This window comes from Oncorhynchus mykiss, chromosome 18, assembly GCF_013265735.2.
Source record: "Oncorhynchus mykiss isolate Arlee chromosome 18, USDA_OmykA_1.1, whole genome shotgun sequence".
Lineage (NCBI taxonomy): Eukaryota > Metazoa > Chordata > Actinopteri > Salmoniformes > Salmonidae > Oncorhynchus > Oncorhynchus mykiss.
This window is the reverse complement of record NC_048582.1, coordinates 43,877,216-43,896,165: the sequence shown is the minus strand read 5'-3', so window position 1 is coordinate 43,896,165 and position 18,950 is coordinate 43,877,216. Positions and strand designations below refer to the sequence as shown.

At 39.5% G+C, this 18,950-nt stretch overlaps 1 protein-coding gene across 1 annotated transcript in view; it reads left to right on the top strand.

The window, feature by feature from the left end:
• Window positions 1-5,602: 5,602 nt before the first annotated feature.
• Window positions 5,603-18,950, top strand: part of LOC118940993 (mucin-2-like) — a gene marked incomplete at its 3' end in the record, with an annotated part of 30,201 nt that continues 16,853 nt past the window's right edge. Inside the window, exons 1-2 of the mRNA XM_036951065.1 lie at window positions 5,603-5,619; window positions 7,536-7,726. Of these exons, the coding sequence (XP_036806960.1) occupies window positions 5,603-5,619; window positions 7,536-7,726 (208 nt within the window). The remainder of the gene's footprint in view (window positions 5,620-7,535; window positions 7,727-18,950) is intronic.

Genomic DNA, 18,950 nt, shown 5'->3' with positions numbered 1-18,950 from the left:
GGGTGATTGTTCCTGTCCCTGTGTTTGTTGTCACGGGATAGGCTGTATAGGTTTTTCACGTTCCGTTTGTTGTTTTGTAGAGTTAAGTTATTTCATGTATCGTTCATTTTCCATTAAAGAAACATGAGTAACCACCACGCTGCTTTTTGGTCCGCTTCTCCTTCTACAGACGAACGTTGTTACACAAGCTTGGTTGAATAATGGTTTAAAAATGCACTTTAAAATGGTCATATGACAAACTCTTATTCCATCATGTAACCTTGCAATGTTGAATAGCATTCTCACTTTTGGATGTGATGCATTGGTGCAATTATTTATTTATTCCAGGCATGTCAAGTAATAAACGTTTAATGTCTCCCAATCTGTGTCACACTTTTAAAATAACAATGACCTCGAATGTTTGTAAAATAACAGGATCAACAAGGTCAATTTTAAAAATCTAGACATGACAGATTTCCGCAAAAGAAAAAAAAGTGTTGTAGACGAGACAAAAACATCAAGCCATGAGTACCCTTTCCATGCAATTTTTTGTTGAGTTTTTTGGGCGATACATTAATTCTGCTGGACAATTTAGCATAGGAAGTTACCCATCTAGCTGGCATTTTCCAGCCACCTATCCAAGTGTTAGCTAGCTAAGTAGAAAACGTTAGCCGGTGTTTTTGTTAGTTATCTAGCCTAGTTGATAGACCTAACAGTGAACAAAAATATAAACACAACATGTAAAGTGTTGGTCCCAGGTTTCATGAGTTAAAATAAAAGATCCCAGAAATGTTCCACAAGCACAAAAAGCTTATTTCTCTCAAATTTTGTGCACATATTTGTGCTATTGATCCCTGTTATTGAGCATTTCTCCTTTGCCAAAATAATCCATCCACCTAACAGGTGTGGCATATCAAGAAGCTGATTAAACAGCATAATCATTAAACAGTTTCACCTTGTGCTGTGGACAGTAAAAAGCCACTCCAAAATGTGCAGTTCTGTCACACAACACAATGACACAGATGTCTCAAGTTTTGAGGAAGCTTGCAATTGGCATGCTGACTGCCTAGAATGTCCGCTAGAGAATTTAAGAAACTCAAACACCTTAAACGTCATACGAGACGTCAGGGAGACGTCAGAGAGTGATACAACTAATAAAAAACATGCCATCTTATGATATGTCATCTAATGACAAATCAGACCAGTGTTTAATCAACCATGATTTCTTATTGTGTGGCTAGTCACAGAACAGTGTAGTTATTGGTGGGCAGCAACACCTAAGACAACAATAAATCATCAGAATCACAGTTCAAACATTCAAATAGGGTTAAGTGTAAGAGTAAGTTGTACAATTCACATCTGATAAATATAAGTTGTTACGATTGGGTCAATGTAAATCACTGATCTAATGACTGAACCACGAAGCAACTTGCCAACACGCTCTGACTGGGGATTTTGCCCTCTGCAAGATGACAATACGTTTTCTCTAAACTGAATACATTTATACCAGTTCATGTGTTACTTTAGTTTACTATAGCAAGTAGCCATTGTATTAACAGGTTGGAGTTATATGAAAATAATCCACTTCACAGAGGTGTAAAGGAATGCATCAGGCCAATTTTGTTAGTTGAATAGTATAAATAAAGGTTATATATGCACCTGACTGGTTAAGTTTAAGGAAACATCTTGTATATATCATATATTTGTATATGATTCTGACTCCAAATCTGGATGGGCAAAAGTTGTAAAACCGATAAAGGGCTTTTCACATTGCTGAGCTGCACTCACAGCACTGTCTCCGTGAATAGGCTGGTGGAAAATGAGTCTTAAAGCTAGTCACACCCTAAAAAAGAAAATCACACCTTTGACGATAAACATACTCTCTAAAACCTGTGATGTGTTTACACCTAGCAGGTATAACTGAAAAACACATGCATACATTCGTGGCAGTCAGTCCTTATTATTCAAGAAGGCTTGAGACAGTAACAATTAGACATGTTGAGTCAGGCATCACACCCAGGAATGTACATGTTCACAAGTGATACCCACATGCTGCTGGTTAGAATGAAGCTCCTCTCCCAAATTGCGTAAATAAATAGTTTGTGTAACACTTTGTGAATGTTAAAACTATCATGCATAACAACCTTCATATTATTTTAACATCATTCACAAGGAACCTTCATTAGTTATTTTTTAATTCCATTAAGTAATTATTAAGTTCAATTATTTTAAATCAGTATTGTTGCTGGTGTCACTGACTGGGTTAGTCCTGTGCACCACAAGGCTGTATTAGTCTTTGCTGAGCTAAAGCCAAGGCATAATCTTCTGGCTCGATGGGGTTTAGTAAAGCTATTCCTGACCATCACTGATGTGAAAAGGGTTTTATAAATGAAATGTGATTGATTTGATCTAATACATGTCTTCAGGTATCAGGCAAAGGTACTCAACACGTTACAATGCCATCAATTGCTCTGACCTGGGTTCAAATAGTATTGAGCCTGTCTGGAGTGAGTGCCAGAAAGCAAGTCACACAACCCCTAAACTGCTACCTGGGTACTGCTCTGAGACTTAGCTGGTGCTCCCAGACTGTTGTGTGAATCGTATGTCAGAGGGTTGGGTACTGTGACAGAAGAAATACAAATGTTATTTGTACTGATATATAAAGAGCTTTTCGAGGGGACTTATGTTTAACCAATAACTCATAAATGATATTGACGAAATGTGTTATAATAGTTATGAATGTATATATATATATTTTTTTTGTACCTTTATTTAACTAGGCATGTCAGTTAAGAACAAATTCTTCTTTACAACGTCGGCCTACACCGGCCAAACCCGGACGACGCTGGGACAATTGTACGCCTTCCCATGGAACTCCCAAATACGTCCGGTTGTGATACAGCCTGGATTCGAGCCAGGGTGTCTGTAGTGACATCTCTAGCACTGAGACCTAGTGCCTTAGACTGCCTTGCCGATCTTTGAACATCTGGAAAAAGTGCCATTCAAGTATATTATTTTTATTAATACAATTAATGAAGTCCAACTCCACATAAAACTAGAAATCAGAAATCCAAGATAATTTCCTCCATTGTTGGGCTCACCATGTGGGGTCATTGTGACCCTCAATCATAGTTACCAGTTGATTACAACAATCACTTTTGTTAGAGATTTATAAACTGAATCTACCTCTGAAATAAATGTTGTGTAAAAAGATATGGGAAGTAGCACATGTGTGTGTGTGTAGGACTGTTAAATAGAAAAAGGATGACTGCTTACATTAGGCCATTGACTAAAATAAATGAATGGCTCCAAAGTTAAGTCAATTAAGTACAATGAAGCACATTTCTGGCTAATTGTATTTGTCAACTAAAACAGTTTACAATACAACAAGGTCAGTACATAACTGTTATTATACTCTCAAACAGATTCTTTGCCCCTCCCTTTCTTTCAATTTTTTTTTGTCCATCCCAAATTTTTTGTCAGAACACCTAACCAGTTTTCCATACCACGTCAGTACCTGGGGATATATATATTTTTAAGCTAAGTAACTCTGACATGCATTCCTCTGTCGTCACCTTTATCTTATTATCTTTGGTGCCTCCCAAAATATTACGTCACCTGAAAGACAGACAATTTGTGGCATCAAACCAGCCCTATAGTAATAGAAACTAGAAATACATTTTCATGACAGTATGCCTACTGTATCAACAATTGTAAGCTACCTCAACCCCATATTGTTATTTATATATATATATAGATATATATATATATATATATATTTTGTTGATTTTTTTGTTGCTATTTTGCACCCATTATCTCTACTTGCACATCATCATCTGCACCTCTATCACTCCAGTGTTAATGCTACATTGTAGTTATTTCGCCTTTATGGCCTATTTATTGCCTTACCTACCTAATCTTACTACATTTGCGCACACTGTACATAGATTTTTCTATTACTAATTGTAAGTTTGTGTTGTGTTATTGATTGTGTTGTTTGTGTTGTGTTATTGATTGTAAGTTTGTTTGTCCCGTGTGTAACTCTGTTGTTTTTGTCGCACTGCTTTGCTTTATCTTGACCAGGTCGCAGTTGTAAATGAGAACTTGTTCTTAATCGGCCTACTTGGTTAAATAAAGGTGAAATTAAAAATACATTTAAAAAAAGCTTGAAATGGTTAACAGAAATAGAAAGATAATGAGATTTTAGAGGAGATATAAGCTAGATATTGTGATTGGTTAAAGACAAAAGACCTTCCTCAATTAATATTTGGAGAAATTACAGAAATAGAAGTGTTTGCTGTACGTAAGTAATAACCTTTACTGTATAATGGAATATAATAATGGAAAGGTTTGATAACATTTAAAAAAATTAATTGCACACAGTACAAAACATAGAAATACATACAAATATATCAAGGTAAAATGGTCTTATAAGAAAGGATAAAAATCCCAAATTGATAATGTAAAGCAAAAACATTGAAACTTTGAAGATTATGGTTATTATGTATGTGTTATATATGAACACCATTACACTTTAGATGAACTACACCTACTATTCTGTCACAGAATATGGATAGGATTCAGAGTGAGATGCTGGCAGACCATTTGAAAACTTTAAATTACTTCCTCTTTTTTTAAGTAACAGTTACATGATTTACAGTGCCTTCAGAAGGTATTCATTCATACCTCTTGACTTATTTCACATTTTGTTGTGTTACAGCCTGAATTCAACATTGATTAAATAGATATTTTACAACATTTTCAAACAGAGAATTAGTGAACGTAAAAGTTCAATCAGGAGAAACAACAGGGATTATCCAGTCACAGTACATTTTAATGACCAAAAACATGACATGTCTACCTTGAAATTTTGAGGCATAGAGAAAGTCAAGATATCAGACCAGGGAGTTGACATAAATAATACTCTGAGCAAAAGAGAATGTTTTGGGATTTTCACCCTCCAGATATGAAAAGCCCATGCATGTTATGTAAATGTGAACATGAGTTAATTCTGCCACTTCAGATCACTCTGACGGTTTTTCTTATACAGTACCCAATGATTTATGAAAACTTCCTTGATAGGTCGATGTCCTCATTGTGATTTCACAGTCTTCTTTAATACATTTTATGTACACACTTTATTAGAATTATAAGAATACTTATGAAATGCCTGTTGTTATGCTAACATGCTTGTTTTCCTTAAACTCCAATCCCATTCAATGCATTGAACGGATGTGGGTGGAGCAATGTCTACATAAGGGCGTAAATTAAAAAGCTCTGATTAAGGCCTTGAGGCCGATATGTAAAGCTTAATACAGAGCAGTGATATTAGCAAGAGCATTGTGCGGGTTTCTTATTTATTCATATCTTTTGAGGAATATAGAAATAGCCAAGATTACTTTCAAGAGAAATCAGTAAAATGCTGATTTCTCTTGAAAAATTGCAACTCTAATGTGGAATATAATATATTATTTGATGTATTTATGTATTATATTTGAAACATCCACTTTGATGAACTACACCAATTACTTTCACAGAATATGTATAGAATTCAGAATTAATTGCTGGGAGCTGGTAGACCATTTGAACATTTGAAATTACTTTTCCTCTTTTATGAAGTAACATGATTGACATGATGCAGTAATAGGCTGACTTTACTCTGTAATTTCACTACGGTGAATAAATCCATGTTCACAGCAGTTATAGTGGCTATTGTGAAATTATTTACACCCTTGAAAACCTTTATTCAATGAGATGTCTTGCATGCATAGTTATTCACACCTCTTGATCTGGCACAACAAAATGAGTTCAAGTGCATACATTTGCTTAACAAGTGTCGTGGCATTTTCTACTTTACCAAATGAGGAGAGTTACAAACTACACACCAGTCAGAGTTATACTTAAATTACATATTTAATAATAATAAGAGCTTTGCAATAGCCTTTTTTCACTTTCAATGATGCACTATCTCTAATGAACCATTGAAAAGTGACTACAGAAAATGACATTATCACACTGCTGTAACATTTATTAGTTGAATTATATTACCACACTACTGTAAAAAAAAAATGCAACACAGGTGTGGTAATCTCAATAAGTTATTATAGGTAATATTATTAACAATCAAGGGAATCATTTCAGTATTTAATTTATGTAGCTATAAATTATAATTGTTTATTGTATATAATCAAGATGTAAAAAAACTGCACCATGTTGATGAAGGGTAATCTTGGAAATAATGTAATTCTGCACAATAAACAAATTAACCATTCATCTAATAAACCAGTGTTTTTATGGCGGATTATCCTTGGAGTTCTGACCACAACTGCAGTTGACACATCTGCAGCTCCTACTACAACGACCACAACTGAAGCTCCTACGACAACTGTAGCTACAACTACAACAACTATAGGTCTTATGACAACCACAACAGCACCTTCTACTGCAGATCCTACTACAACAACGGTAGCTCCAATGACCACTATGAATGCAGTACCTACTACGAAAACTACAACTGCAGGACCTACAATGACAACTGCAGATCCTACAATGACAACTGCAGGTCCTACAACAACTGTATCTCCTTCGACCACTACGACTGAAGCGCCTACTACCAAAACTGCAAGTGAAACTCCTATGACAACCACAACTGCAGCATCTGCTACGACAACTATAACTGAAGCTTCTAAGACCACTACAGCAGAATAACCTACGGGTACAATGACAACTGTAGCTCCTAAAACAACGTCAACTGCAGCACTAACTAAGACCAGTACAACTGCACATCTTCAGGACGATAACTACAGGTCCTACGACAACTGCAGCTCTTTTAAAAACTGTTGCTCACGAAACTACAATTGAAACTCCAACGCCAACCACACCTGCAGCACCTACTACTACAATAACAACTGAAGCTCCAAAGTCCACTACAACAACAGCTACTACGACAACTACAATTGAAGCTCCTATGACAACCACAACATCTACTACTACAATGACAACTGTAGCACCTACAACAACAACTGTAGCTCTTACTACTACAATGACAACTGTAGCTCCTACAACTTCTTCAACTGAATCACCTGCTACAACAACTGCATCTTCAGCTTCCAAGGCAACCACAACTGCAGCTCCTTTTACAACAACTTTAAATCCTACAACTACTACAACTGTAGCACCTACGACAACAACTGTAGCTCCTATGACAACAACTGTAGATACTACGACAACTACAACTGCAGCACCTACTTCAACAACCACCGCAGCACCTACTACTACAATGACAACTGCAGCACCTACAACTGTAACTCCCTTGACAACAATTTCAGCTTCTATGACAATCCCAACTGCAGCTCCTCCTACAACAACTTTAGATCCTAAACCTGTAACTGTAGCTCATACGACATCAAATATAGCTACTACTACAACAACCATGACTGTAGCTCCTACGACAACCGCAATTTTGGCTAAAGCTACAACCACAACTATAGCTCCTACTACAACCACAACAGCAGCACCTACATCAACCACTGCAGCTCTTACTACAACAACTGTAGGTACTACGACAACCGCAACTGCAGCTCCTACTATAACAACTGTAGCTCCTACGTCAACTGTTGTGCCTACGACCACTACATCTACCGTACCTACAACAACAACTACAGCTCTTACTACAATAACTGTAGCTCCTACAACCAGCACAACAACAGCTGCTACGACAATCAATTAATCTCTTACTACAACAACTGTAGGTCCTAATACTGCTACAAATGCAGGATCTACTATGGCAACTACAACTACAGCTCTTACGACAACAACAATTGCTTCTAGATATGTTTCTAGATCCTAAGAGTATGACAAATGACTGGTTTAGAGTCATAGGTGGCTTTTTTCACATATACTGGACTATTAACAAGTGCAGGGAGTGAGGAACGTTGACAGGAGGCCTGCTCAATCAAAAGCCATCATTGTGTCGCATCCCAGGTAAACCTTTGCAACAGAAAGACACAATGTTCAGATTAACAGCCCAATAATACAGTTTAAAGTGAGGAAGGCCATAGCCCCCCCTCTATCTTGTACTTGCATAAATGCTTCCTTGAAATTCTGGCTGCCTTGTTATCCCATAAAAATGGAATTACTATTGAATCCAGTTTCTTAAAATAGCTTTGTGGTATGAAATTGGGTAGACATTGGAAGAGGTAAAGAAACCTGGGTAGGACAACCCTTTTAATAACGTTTATACGACCAACCAAGGAGATAGGCAGAGTTTTCCAAAAATCTATATTTTATTTAAGCTGATAAATTTGCATGTCCCAATTCGCTTTCAATAGCTGATCAAGTTCTCTTGTCATTACAATGCCAAGGCTTGTGAACTTGTCCATCACTGTTCTAAATGGGGTAGATTGCAGAAATTGCATATCCACAGTCCGTGATATCGGCATCAATTCGCTTTTTTGGCCCTCTTTGTTTCTTGGGACCTAGAACAAGCATTTCATTTCATTTCTGTTTTGTCCGAGTTTAAAAGTAGAACATTCGCCGCCATCCACTTCCTTATGTCTGAAACACAGGCTTCCAGGTTAACATTATGTTTCCGAATGACATCACCAAGACGTAAAATATATAGTGAAAACAATAGTGGTCCTAAAACAGAGCCTTGAGGAACACCGAAATTTACAGTTGATTTGAGGACAAACCATCCCTAGAGACAAACTGATATCTTTCTGACAGATAAGATCTAAACCGGGCCAGAATTTGTCCGTGTAGACCAATTTGGGTTTCCAATCTCTCCAAAAGAGTGTGGTGATAAGATGACATCTCCCTGGAATCTCTATCTTTTTTTCAAAATCAGTGCTATTGTAGCCTCATACAGAGTTTGTGGGAGTTTGGCATTGTCTTTGGAATGTTTAAACATTCGCAACATAAGTGGAGCTAGACTGGCACAGTACTTCTTATAGAATTCTATTACATATCCATCGGGCCCAGGGGCCTTGCTGTTTGGAAATTGTGTTATCGCTGTGTTAATTTCCTCTAAAGTTATCCCAGCATCGAGTGCAGCAGCTGCCCCCCTGTCTAGTTTAGGAAGTTCACATTCAGTGAGAAAGTGTTCCATAGTTTGTGGATCAGTAGCATCACATTTTGATTGTTATAGCTCTGAGTAAAACTGCGCAAAGCATTTATTAATATTCTGCGGTTAATATTCTGCGGATCTGTTACTATTTTACCCTTCGTGTCTTTTATTTTGTGAAAAGCTCTAGATGCCTGTACATGACTGAGCTGTCTTGCTAATAATTTATGTGGTTTGTCACCCAGTTCAAAACAACTTTGTTGCGTTCTAGCAAGTAAAGAGCCCATTCATATTTCAACTTTGATCTTCTCAAGGACTGCATTCGAGGAATTCGTCTGAAAAACGTTCTTATAATCCCCTAACTCTTTTTTATTTCTCTCATCCTAGTATTGGCACGTTTCTTCCTCTCTGATGTATAAGAAATCATGTAACCTCTAATCACAGCCTTTAGAGATTCCCAAAGGGTGGAGTCGTCAACATCCCCCGTGTCGTTAGCTCAAAGGAAAAAGGCAATCTGCTCCTTCAAATACTGACAAAAAGTCTCATCTTTCAACAAGTATGCGTCTAAGGGCCACGGTCGCCGACCTTTAGCATATTGTCGAGTTTCAGCACCATGGACAGGAGAGTGGTCCATAATTAGAGTAGGGTGATAGGTACCCGACGCAGCTGCTGAAATTAGTTTGGAGTCCAACAAAAAAATGTTAACTCTGGAATATGATTTATGAACTGACAAAAATAAAGAATAATCCCTATCTGTTTGGTGCGTCAGTCTCCAAATATCGACAATGTTAAGGTTTGTCATCAATGTATTTAGACAGACACTAGCATTTGAGTGTTGAAGTGACCTTGATAGCTATTTATCTAAAAGAGGATCTAACGTACAGTTAAAGTCACCTCCAACAACACTTGTATGGCCTTAAATACCCTTTGAAAAAATAATAGATCATTGAAGTTGGGTCCATATAAATTGACCAAGGTTATTGGTTTCGAATTCAGTGTACCAGCCACAATAATATACCTACCATTAGGATCTTAAATCGAGTATGAGTAAACAAAAGAAATGTTGCTACCCTCTCGCCTTTGCATCAAAATTAGACTGGTATATCTGACCGATCCAGCCTACTTGCAGTTTGACCCTAGCGTTTAATATGAGTTTCTTGAAGAAGCACTATGTCAGTGCCCAGTGATTTAAGATGAGAAAAAACATTAGCTTGTTTCATGAGATGCCCTAAGCCATTACAGTTCCAGCTGACTATCTTCATTCCACCAGGTCTTCTCTGTGCTCGGTCACTGTGTGGCATTTCTTATTTTAGAGCAAATTGTTGCTGTCATACAAAACCCAAAAGAAAAATGTCCCGCCGTGTGGGAGCTTGTCCTGCCACCTGTATTAAATGTGAACATAAAACACAGACCCCATCCCCCCTCCCATCCCATTACTTAGTGACTTCCCCAAACGAAGCACTCCTTGACTACCACACAAACCTTAGTGTGTCTAGACATACAGCTTGAACTAACTCATCATCTAGATATGCTCCACATATAAACTAATATTAAATAACCCTTCTCTCAAGTTAGGGGGTGAGTGGCGCTAAAACATGATATGGCTAATATAGCATTGTTTAACCTAACATCTCACCCATCATATAAGTCCCAAATTCTGATCTTCTGATCGAAAAGACATAGGCAGGAAATTCAAACACATTCCTGGCCTGTATTTAGCCTCTCCAGGCTTTACCCAAATCCAGATAGCAGATGTTCTGAAAGAGCTGCAAAACCTGGACCCGTACAAATCAGCTGGGCTTGACAATCTGGACCCTCTATTTCTGAAACTATCCGCCGCCATTGTCGCAAACCCTATTACCAGCCTGTTCAACCTCTCTTTCATATCGTCTGAGATCCCCAAGGATTGGAAAGCTGCCGCAGTCATCCCCCCTCTTCAAAGGGGGAGACACCCTGGACCCAAACTGTTACAGACCTATATCCATCCTGCCCTGCCTATCTAAGGTTTTTCGAAAGCCAAGTCAACAAACAGGTCACTGACCATCTCGAATCCCACCGTACCTTCTCCGCTGTGCAATCTGGTTTCCGAGCCGGTCACGGGTGCACCTCAGCCACACTCAAGGTACTAAACGATATCATAACCGCCATCGATAAAAGACAGTACTGTGCAGCCGTCTTCATCGACCTTGCCAAGGCTTTCGACTCTGTCAATCACCATATTCTTATCGGCAGACTCAATAGCCTCGGTTTTTCGGATGACTGCCTTGCCTGGTTCACCAATTACTTTGCAGACAGAGTTCAGTGTGTCAAATCGGAGGGCATGCTGTCCGTTCCTCTGGCCGTCTCTATGGGGGTGCCACAGGGTTCAATTCTCGGGCCGACTCTTTTCTCTGTATATATCAATGATGTTGCTCTTGCTGCGGGCGATTCCCTGATCCACCTCTACGCAGACGACACCATTCTATATACCTTCGGCCCGTCATTGGACACTGTGCTATCTAACCTCCAAACGAGCTTCAATGCCATACAACACTCCTTCCGCGGCCTCCAACTGCTCTTAAACGCTAGTAAAACCAAATGCATGCTTTTCAACCGATCGCTGCCTGCACCCGCATGCCCAACTAGCATCACCACCCTGGATGGTTCCGACCTTGAATATGTGGACATCTATAAGTACCTAGGTGTCTGGCTAGACTGCAAACTCTCCTTCCAGACTCATATCAAACATCTCCAATCGAAAATCAAATCAAGAGTCGGCTTTCTATTCCGCAACAAAGCCTCCTTCACTCACGCCGCCAAGCTTACCCTAGTAAAACTGACTATCCTACCGATCCTCGACTTCGGCGATGTCATCTACAAAATGGCTTCCAACACTCTACTCAGCAAACTGGATGCAGTCTATCACAGTGCCATCCGTTTTGTCACTAAAGCACCTTATACCACCCACCACTGCGACTTGTATGCTCTAGTCGGCTGGCCCTCGCTACATATTCGTCGCCAGACCCACTGGCTCCAGGTCATCTACAAGTCCTTGCTAGGTAAAGCTCCGCCTTATCTCAGTTCACTGGTCACGATGGCAACACCCATCCGTAGCACTCGCTCCAGCAGGTGTATCTCACTGTTCATCCCTAAAGCCAACACCTAATTTGGCCGCCTTTCGTTTCAGTACTCTGCTGCCTGTGACTGGAACGAACTGCAAAAATCTGCTCTTTTGCACACCAATATCTCTACCTGTACATGACCATCTGATCATTTATCACTCCAGTGTTAATCTGCAAAATTGTAATTATTCGCCTACCTCCTCATGCCTTTTGCACACATTGTATATAGACTCCCCCTTTTTTTCTACTGTGTTATTGACTTGTTAATTGTTTACTCTATGTGTAACTCTGTGTTGTCTGTTCACTCTGCTATGCTTTATCTTGGCCAGGTCGCAGCTGCAAATGAGAACTTGTTCTCAACTAGCCTACCTGGTTAAATAAAGGTGAAATAAAAATAAAATAAAAACATTTAGCCGGTTGACACAGCCGTTCTGTATCCTCAGCCAGGGAGCTTGCTTGACAAGAACAGATCGGACTCTTTTGGGTTGTCAAACGTACGTGTTCATCCCTCGACTGTCACCTTAAACCGGGCTGGGAAGAGGAATCCATATCAAATGTTGGCAGCCCTGCATTTCTTGCATAACTCATCATACTCTTTCCGCTGGTTCCTCACCTCCAAAGTAAGATCTGGGTAGAAAGACACCCTGGCTCCGTTGTAGTTAAGGGGGAACTTTTGACTAGTCAGCTTGAGGATGAGATCCCTGGTCTGGGTATATTGCAGCCGTGCGATGAATGGCCTTTGTGGCGCCCATGGCCAGCTTCGTTGCCTGTGATCTGTGTGCACGGTCGATCAGGATGGCCATTTTGAAGTGTTCACTCCCCAGCAATGCCGGTATCAGCTCTGAGACAAATTCAGTGGGTTTCCCTTTCTCAGTGTCCTGGATCCCAATTATTTGGATGTTCTGGCGTCTTGAATGCGACTCGAGCATTTCCAAATCGGGCTTTCGGGGTTTTGTTGTCATTTTTGAACGTGCACTGTTTCTCTATGTCCTGTAGCCTGGCCTCGTGATCGACTGTCGTCTGCTCAACCTCATGCACCCTGCCCCTAGTTGCCTTCACAGTTTCAGTCAATATCCCAATACTCTTTGAGATATCAGCCAACCTTGTGTCCACCTTCTTGCTTAGTGAGTTTATAGCAGCCAGTAGGTCACTTTGAGTAGGTTATGTAACTCTTGGGAGCTAACATCTTCAGCTAACTCCTCGTGGGTCGGTGATGTTGAAATTGGTTTGTTGTCTATCTCATTCACATTATCTTGTTTAGCACCCCCTTTTATGTGCCTTTTCCCTTTGTCATATTGCCAAACAATGTTTGAAGTATAGGTTGTGAGAGGTTAACCACTCTGAGATATGTGGGACGCGAGCCAGGGAAAATGCAGAGCGCCAAATTCAAATACATTACTATAAAAATCAAACTTTCATTAAATCTAGGTGGCTCCCATTTTTGCTGTAGTGTTTCCAAGCGCGTGGAAGAGAGCGCGTTATTTGGTACTTTTCTCCGGTAAAGACAATAACGATTCTCCGTCTTAAATGTTATCATTTATTAGGGTACCTAAAGTTTGATTATAAACATTTTTTGACTTGTTTGGAAAACTTTATTAGAAATGTTTGGGATACATTTTGTATGCATTTTGATGGAGGTTAAATGGGTGGATTATTGACTGAAGCGCGCCAGCTAAACTGAGTTTTTATGGATATAAAGAAGGACATTATCTAACACCATTTGTGATGCATCTGGGACCTTTTGGAGTGCCAACAGAAGAAGATCATCAAAGGTAAGGCATTTATTATATCTCTATTTCTGACTTTCGTGGCGCACCTGCCTGGTGAAAATAGGTTTTTCATGCTTTTGTATGCAGGGAGCTGTCCTCAGATTATCGCATTGTGTGTTTTTGCCATCAAGCCTTTTGAAATCTAACACAGCGGCTGGATTAACAAGAAGTTATGCTTTATGTTGATGTATTACACTTGTGATTTTATGAATGTTAAATATGTATAATTCTGTAGTTTGAATTTCGCGCTCCGCAATTTCACCGGATATTGACCAGGTGGGACGATACCATCCCACCTGCCCATAAGAACTTAACTGCACTATGTGAATAGGTTGGACAATATGAGCCTTACAAACTAAAGTTGTAGAGATAAACAATACTTTCTTGGTGATGCGGATGTGTGCCTCAAATGAGAAGGTAAAAATAAAAAAAGTTTCTGGTGGTGGGGAAGCTGCGATGGTGTCATCATCCAGAGAAAGGGAGAATGTCCTCAGCCAGCTCTATGCACTCTTAGAGCCAATATGCCAAGACATGTTTTGATGCAATTACGTTTCAGGAAGTTCAACTGCATCCATCTCTTGATTGCATCTAGACAGTCTGGCAGTTTAGTTGTAACAGTATGTAAGAATATGTCGAAGATAAATACAACGCGTAGACAGAGGGTGAGAGGTCAATAGAGGGAAATAGTGTTTTTTCTGTAATAGGGAATTATTGATCAATGGTTCAGAAACATAGGAGGAATATGTCTTCTGAAATAGGATACTTGCTATTTGGCCATTGGTGTCACGTGTGCTCCCTCTATGGTCTCTAGGTCACCAGGCTGCTCGTTATGGCACACACCTGTCACCATCGTTACACGCACCTGCGTGTCATCAGACTCACCTGGACTCCATCACCTCCTTGATTACCTGCCCTATATATGTCACTCCCTTGGATTATGTTACGTTTATTTATTAAAACACCCACTCCCTGAACTTGCTTCCTGACTCGGCACACTCGGTACAATTGGCTAGTTTTATTGCAAGGAATTCTAATTGGTCAGGCTAGGGCTGGATTATAAAACTACATGCTGTTCCTTTGTTCAGTGGAGAAAGGCTGAGGACAGGGGAGACTGAACATCTACCTCCAAGCATAACATCTATGATTATTCCTCTTTGAATAAACCTATTTTCCTCCCTCCGATTTGTTTGGGGGTTTGTGTAATTGAAGAATAACATCAACTGCTAACATTTAGTGCCGTGACCCGGATGAATTGGTGTGTGTTGGCCATAATTCATCCCCATGCAGTGTTCACCATAGATTTGCTTAATACATTTCCAAAATTCCAAACTAAATTGCAAACTAAATTGAACATCTGTATATCGAAAAGACACATTTTGGTTTGTAACCCTGAAAAATGTCTTTCAAGTTTCCAAATTGAGCCCCGTTTCAAATGATCACTCTTTGAGAATAACTGTTCAAGAAGAGAGATGTGAATCACTTCACACTGTTCTGTTCTATTTTATTCCCTTATATTACATCATGTTTTTACTATAAAATAGATATCTTGACTGTGATAAGGGCTCCGTAAATAAGAGCTAAATTAACAAAACAAGGCTGACATTTTACAGCCGTAGGCTTCTACAAGCCGGCGCCACACTGCTGAGGTTACCTTTCTGTTCCAGGATATAACTAGTTGCTATTATAGTTTCATTAAATGAATCTTCACTGGCACTTGTTTTTTTATAATAATGAATATATAGTACCAGTCAATTTTAGACAGACCTACTCATTCCTGGGTTTTTCTACATTGTAGAATAATAGTGAAGACATGAAAACTATGAAATAACACACATGGAATCCATGTAGAAACCAAAAAAGTGTTAAACAAATCAAAATATATTTTAGATTTTAGATTCTTCAAAGTAGCCAGCCTTTGCCTTGATTACAGCTTTGCACACATTTGGCATTCTCTCAACCAGCTTCATGAGGAATGCTTTTCCAACAGTTTACTGCCAATAAAAGTAATTTGTTACATTACACCGTTACTTACTATGGAAAGTAACTCGTTAATTTATTTTTGTGTTACCAAAAACCCTCTTAAAATTCCTTAGTTATTGCTATGCCCAGTAGAGGGTGTACACTACCGTAGAATGGTTGCCTACTTAGCAAGTACCATCACATGGGTGTGATCGTTCTACATTGGTCCCTGAAGCCTACGATCACACCCGTGTGATTAGAACTTAGTGTGTGAATGATGCAACAATCAGCATTTGAGCTGGCCACACTTTTTTTTTGAAACTATTTACACAAACACAGTCCTTAAAAAGTTATGTCCAGAATGTGAGCAGTTTATTTTTGGATGCAATGTTCAGATATTCACAGAAGTATCTATAGCATAACACAAATCATCCAAACCGGAAAAATGTAGGCTACATTTGTCATAATGCTGAGGAAAGATTGACGCAACACAAGCGGTCATATTTTATAACTCTCGGCTGACAAAAACGACAATATGAATTAGCTAATAGCAATTACAATGTATAATTAATGACATCAAGGGTGAACTCACCATTGATTGAAATACTTGAGCAAAACACTGTCTAGAAATCGAAAGTAATCCGACGATTAGTTTCAGCGCCGCCATGCTTTTTTTCATCACAGAAACCAAAGATAAAAAGAGAAGACAAGATGAGTTTGGTCTGTTAATAGTAAACATGTTGAAGGGGTGTGTTGTCTACCATCGTTCACATCCCACCATTCACTTCCTGAAGTTCTCAAAAAACGAGTGAACCCTTACACACCTCATTTTGTTATAGCAACTTTGGTCCGACAGACGATTACGTGAAACCCAGAATGCATTGTATGTCAACAAACATGGCTCCATACACAGCTGGAATTGGCTTAGCTCATCATAATCAGTAAAACCTTCAAAAAAGTATTTTACACACATATGTGCCCATTACAAACTAGGCAAGAATCAGAATGCATGATTTATCACCGGTACTTGAAAAACATGTGAATAAAACAGTAAACATATCAATAATTACCGCACAAAACATTTACTGATAGTGATTTTTTTTATACAAATGGTGCATGCAGGCAGTCAATCACTTAACCTCTCACTCCCACTCTGAGCTATTCAGTGTTGTTGTTTATGTATGTAGCTAGTTAGATAAGCTGTAGCATTAGCAATGTATTTCAAAAGGTGACAACTCACAAATGTGGAAATTCTGGCGATTTAAAAAAAATTCTGACAGTGAGTCTGAAAGTCAGGAATCAGATTCTGACAGTGACAGTGAGGAGCTGCCTCCCAGCCATTGAGAACCCTGAATCTGAGGACCCCTTGTCCACTGACAAAGTCAAAGTTCCCTTTGAAGATGCTGGTGGTGATGGAGGCAGACCGACAGTGGATGAAGTACAGGAGTTCTGTGGTAGCTGGAAGGCTGCCAGCCATTTCACCCCTCCTGGCTCTGCTGTTTGCTTTGATGAGTCCCAGTCTGGAGTGCAACGCCCCTTGCCATTTCCATCCGAGGCAGAGAGCTTCAAGTTGGTTCTGACAGAGGAGCTGGTGGGAGACATAGCAGAGACCAATCGCTATGCCTTGGAGCTACAAGAGAAGAGAGAGCCAGGAGTTTGGGGGGGGGGGGGGGGGGGACAACCACAATTAGTGAAATGTGTACCTTCCCGGTGACAGTCCTTCTCATGGGGATAGTAAAGAAGAACTCATAGTAAAGAAGAATTCACTATGAGAATACTGGAGCACAGATCCTATGTTTGCAACTCCCTTCTTTGCCACCGTCTTTTCCAGAGACTGCTTCCTAGTTCTGCTGCGATGACTGCATTTCATCAACAATGCTACTAACATCCTAAATGACCCGTTGTACAAAATAAGAAATGTCAACAGCTGGCAGTAAAGTGTCATGACAAACGAGATATTCATGTCCTCTCCACTGTCCGTACAGTAACCATGTCGGCCACAGGAAGGAGGACCATCTGACGGGAGAGAGAAAAATCAAACCAGAATGCGTGCTTGACTATAACCTCAAAATGGGGGCAGTGGATAAGGCGGACAAGTGATATAAGAAGATATTTTTAAAGTTTTCCAGGGTAACTTCAAAATACAACAAGACAACACTTCTCTGACGCAATTAACATTGTTTTACAGAGCTAATAGAAGAATGTAGCTAGCAACATGAGCACGATTGAATATAACACCATAAAGGTTATGAAATGAGTAACGTTATCTAGCATGTCCACTGTTATAAGGAATATACACAAAAATATTATGCTACAGTAGAAACGACAACACGACATGCAGAAACTATTATAACGTAATAAGGCACTTACTTTGATAGAAACACACGCATTTCCAAAGTTATTATTGGTAACGAAAACAACTGTGACTGCGATGAAGGCAACAGACGGAAAATGTGAACACGTGTGTGTGTGTGTGTGTGTGTGTGTGTGTGTGTGTGTGTGTGTGTGTGCAGGACCGGAGTTGAGCAAGTGTCTGCAGACTTGAACTGCACAAACAATTGGGAAGTGTTTGGGAATTTTTGTCCCGGTCAGAAATGTCAAAACAATGTATTGGTCCGCAACAGTAAAAATTACTACTTTTATGTGAATGAAGAGGTGGAGCACACATTTCAAACTGTTCTTAGAAAATAAAAAACTTGTTCAAAAATAATTTGAAATTGACAAATTGAAAACAGCCTATAAATAAAAACAGGCTGTGTGCGTTGGTTTGAGGTCAGCGCGGACTAAATGGACTGTCGACCAACAATCACATTCTAGAATGGAGAGAACGTTCTAACATCACGTGCATAAAAACTCACGCTAGGGCGACCATTAGAGATATTTGGAACTCACACATGAAATTAGTACTCACGGGATATTCAAAGTGGAACGTTACATGGAACCCAAACCGGCTGCGTGCGTGGGCCATCGTGCAGAAATGTATTTTGTCCCCCCACACTAAATGCAATCACAACACGCAGGTTAAAATATCCAAGCAAACTCTGAACCAATTACATTAATTTGGGGACATGTTGAAAA